At 38.6% G+C, this 3,024-nt stretch overlaps 1 protein-coding gene across 2 annotated transcripts; it reads left to right on the top strand.

Moving 5' to 3' along the window:
* On the top strand, window positions 68–2,546 carry LOC107642691 (heptahelical transmembrane protein 4). 2 transcript variants are annotated; one of them, XM_016346125.2, is made up of 4 exons: window positions 68–322; window positions 416–683; window positions 862–1,159; window positions 1,678–2,546. In XM_016346125.2, exons 2-4 carry the CDS (start codon window positions 454–456, stop codon window positions 2,329–2,331), a joined length of 1,182 nt encoding a protein of 393 aa, XP_016201611.1. In that variant the 5' UTR covers window positions 68–322; window positions 416–453; the 3' UTR covers window positions 2,332–2,546. The 2 variants fall into 2 exon arrangements, with proteins under 2 accessions (XP_016201611.1, XP_016201612.1); XM_016346126.2 differs by having other exon boundaries at window positions 68–326.

The raw sequence follows: 3,024 nt of genomic DNA, 5'->3' as shown, positions 1-3,024 counted from the left end.
AATAATTACTTTTAAAATATTATTTTACCCGTGAAAAGTAATATAAGTTCCCCACGGAAGGGGCGTTGTTTGATGTCGATGGCAGAGGCTAGAAGCGTAGCCTCCAAAATCGTGCGTCCATAGGGACTGCTGATTGCACCACAACAATACAAACAAACCACAATTGAAATACCCGCGAAGCCAAGGCAAAAGGGAAATTGGGTAGTTGGCATCTCCGCATCTCATCCAAGAATCTTCTTTTGTTAACGTCAAAATATCCCCGGCCCCCTTTCTTCTCAATTCTTCTCATTCGTCCTCGCCTTCCCCTCTTCTTAATAATCTCGTCGGTCTGCCTTCCCTTTTAAGTCCTAATGATTTCATTATATAATTCGTTCTTTCATTTCACTAACGGTTGCGTGCTTGTTTTAATTGACAGATAATTGTTTTAATTGTGAGGGCAAGGGGATCACGGGTATGGGTGGTGAAGACGAAGCGGTTGAGTCGGTTAGCGGTGGTTGTTCACGGGCAGGGAAAAGGAGGAGGCTATGGAAGAAGATGAAGTCCCAGCTGGTGGAGTACCACGCTCTACCTGGTTACTTGAGGGACAACGAGTACATCCTCCGCCATTACCGCCCCGAATGGCCTATGAAGCAGGTCCTTCTCAGCATCTTCACCATCCACAATGAAACTCTCAATGTTTGGACGTAAGCACCCTCTTATGTTCTTCTTTCAATATATATATATAATTCTGATCAAAGAATGAATGATGAGCATATCATAAAGCGTGAGTAATTTTGGCTATGTTAGGGTTTGCATTCTCACTTTTCTGAGCAAAACATGCATCTGGTTCTGACTTATTTGCCCTGCTCTGTTTCTATTTAGGCATCTGATTGGGTTTTTCATATTTCTGGCATTGACCATATACACTGCCATGAAAGTTCCAAAGGTTGTAGATCTTAATACACTGCAGCATTTTCCCGACCTGCACAAATTACAATCAGAGCTTCTCACTTGCCTCCCTTCCATGCCTGATTTTCACAAGATCAGGGACGAGTTAAGGACTACGTTGCCCTCAATGGATATGCTTCCGTCAATCTCAAGTTGGCATGTAAAAGAACTTCTGTATAATTGTTTGCCGGAAAGATTTTCCAGTGCCAATCATACCGATTCTTGTGTTCTGGTGATTGCTTTACAACTTATTACTGTTTCATTCTCCTCTGTTTTATTTATTTATTTTCTTTTTCAGAGTAGAACAACATTTTAGCTGGTTCTATCATTATATGTGGGTTATTTACTTATTTTCATCGATCCCTTACTTGCGTATAAAAATAAAATCTTCTTTTAAGGTATCGACCCGAAGATTGACCACTAATTGATGCACTGAAAATCAAAATATAGGATATGATGTGAGATGTATACCTGTAGTAATATGTTGATTACATTGTAGATCAATTTTCGATAAACGAAAATCAATGAATATATTAAATATCTTGGAGTTTGACTTTATAGATGGAAACGATGGCAGTTTGTGTATAACTTCCTGCCGAGAGCTTTAGTATTCCTTCTGCAATAAATATTTCGTATGATTCTCAATCAAAAGGTTTTGTTGTAGCTTTTAATTTTTGCTTTTGCTGCTAATAATGATTGACTAACATTTTGGATGCCAATATGAAATGTTTGTTTGCTGAATATGTGCAGCATAGTGTAAAGGAGGACCTGGCAAACATTATAGCACCACTGATGATTAGACCAATTACAAGGTGGCCTTTTTTCGCATTTTTAGGAGGGGCAATGTTTTGCTTGCTAGCTAGCAGTGTCTGCCATCTACTCTCTTGCCACTCCGAGCGCATATCTTACATTATGCTCAGGCTCGACTATGCTGGCATTGCAGCCCTGATATCTACCTCATTCTATCCCCCAGTATATTACTCTTTTATGTGTTATCCATTCTTCTGCAACCTTTACTTGGGATTCATTACCATATTGGGAATCGCCACTATCTTGGTTTCTCTCCTTCCAGTCTTTCAAAGTCCAGAATTCCGCACCATCCGGGCATCCCTCTTCTTTGGGATGGGTTTGTCTGGTGCAGGACCTATACTGCACAAGCTGTATTTGTTCTGGGGCGAGCCTGAGGTATTCCATACAACAGGCTATGAGCTTCTGATGGGTGCTTTCTATGGTATTGGAGCACTGATCTATGCCACCAGGATTCCGGAACGGTGGATGCCTGGGAAATTTGACATTGCTGGACACAGTCACCAGTTGTTTCATATATTCGTCGTGGCTGGGGCGTATACTCATTATCGTGCTGGATTGGTTTATCTCAGGTGGCGTGACCTTAGGGGTTGCTGATTTTGTGAACCATAAAGGGATCAGTCATTGATTGCCATTTTGTTGTATAATCTGCAGCTATATGCTAATTTTACATCTCGAGCTGGTCTAAATTTGTGATTCCAGTTTGGGATGTTTATGCATCACTCAGTACACAGGACATATGTATAGATTTAGAATCCTCATGCAATTAAGCAATAAAAATTTCATGTGTATCGTACATGATTGGAAACAAATTCTGTCTAATAACCAAAACACTAGCTATATGCCTTTGCTCTTAATGCAACTAAAATACTGACTACTTAGTAAGACTGTAAGAGTGTCAAAAGGTGAAAAAAATTCTTATAGATTTTATAGACTTTCAGCCTCTAATTCTACCAAAGGAAAACTCGATTTTCTTGATTTCTTTACATGTTACCAAATTAACAAACAAAAATTGAAATATGGTCAATCAAAAGACAAAATAGATTAGACGAATTATGCTTGCATAGATTTCTTTATAAGGGTTTTGTTTAGTTACCACTCCTGAATTCAGAAGGAAAGAATTAAAATAGGTCCAAAGTAAATAGGATTTTTTTTTCATTTCTTTAAACCGTGTATATCCTTCTATCAAAGGTTCAATATTTGAGGACACGTTTTTTTCCTATTAGGACTCTTGTAATTGATACTTAAACGAAATTAAAAAGTCACCAAAAAATTTAAAAAACAAGACAC

This window comes from Arachis ipaensis, chromosome B05 (assembly GCF_000816755.2).
Source record: "Arachis ipaensis cultivar K30076 chromosome B05, Araip1.1, whole genome shotgun sequence".
In the NCBI taxonomy this organism is placed as follows: domain Eukaryota; kingdom Viridiplantae; phylum Streptophyta; class Magnoliopsida; order Fabales; family Fabaceae; genus Arachis; species Arachis ipaensis.
This window is presented reverse-complemented; position numbering and strand designations above follow the sequence as displayed.

Coding starts and splice junctions, on each gene's coding strand:
- LOC107642691 (XM_016346125.2), top strand. CDS start 454: ATGGGTGGTGAAGACGAAGCGGTTGAGTCGGTTAGCGGTGGTTGTTCA. Junction 684..861: donor GAAACTCTCAATGTTTGGAC/GTAAGCACCCTC, acceptor GTTTCTATTTAG/GCATCTGATTGGGTTTTTCA. Junction 1,160..1,677: donor ATACCGATTCTTGTGTTCTG/GTGATTGCTTTA, acceptor GAATATGTGCAG/CATAGTGTAAAGGAGGACCT.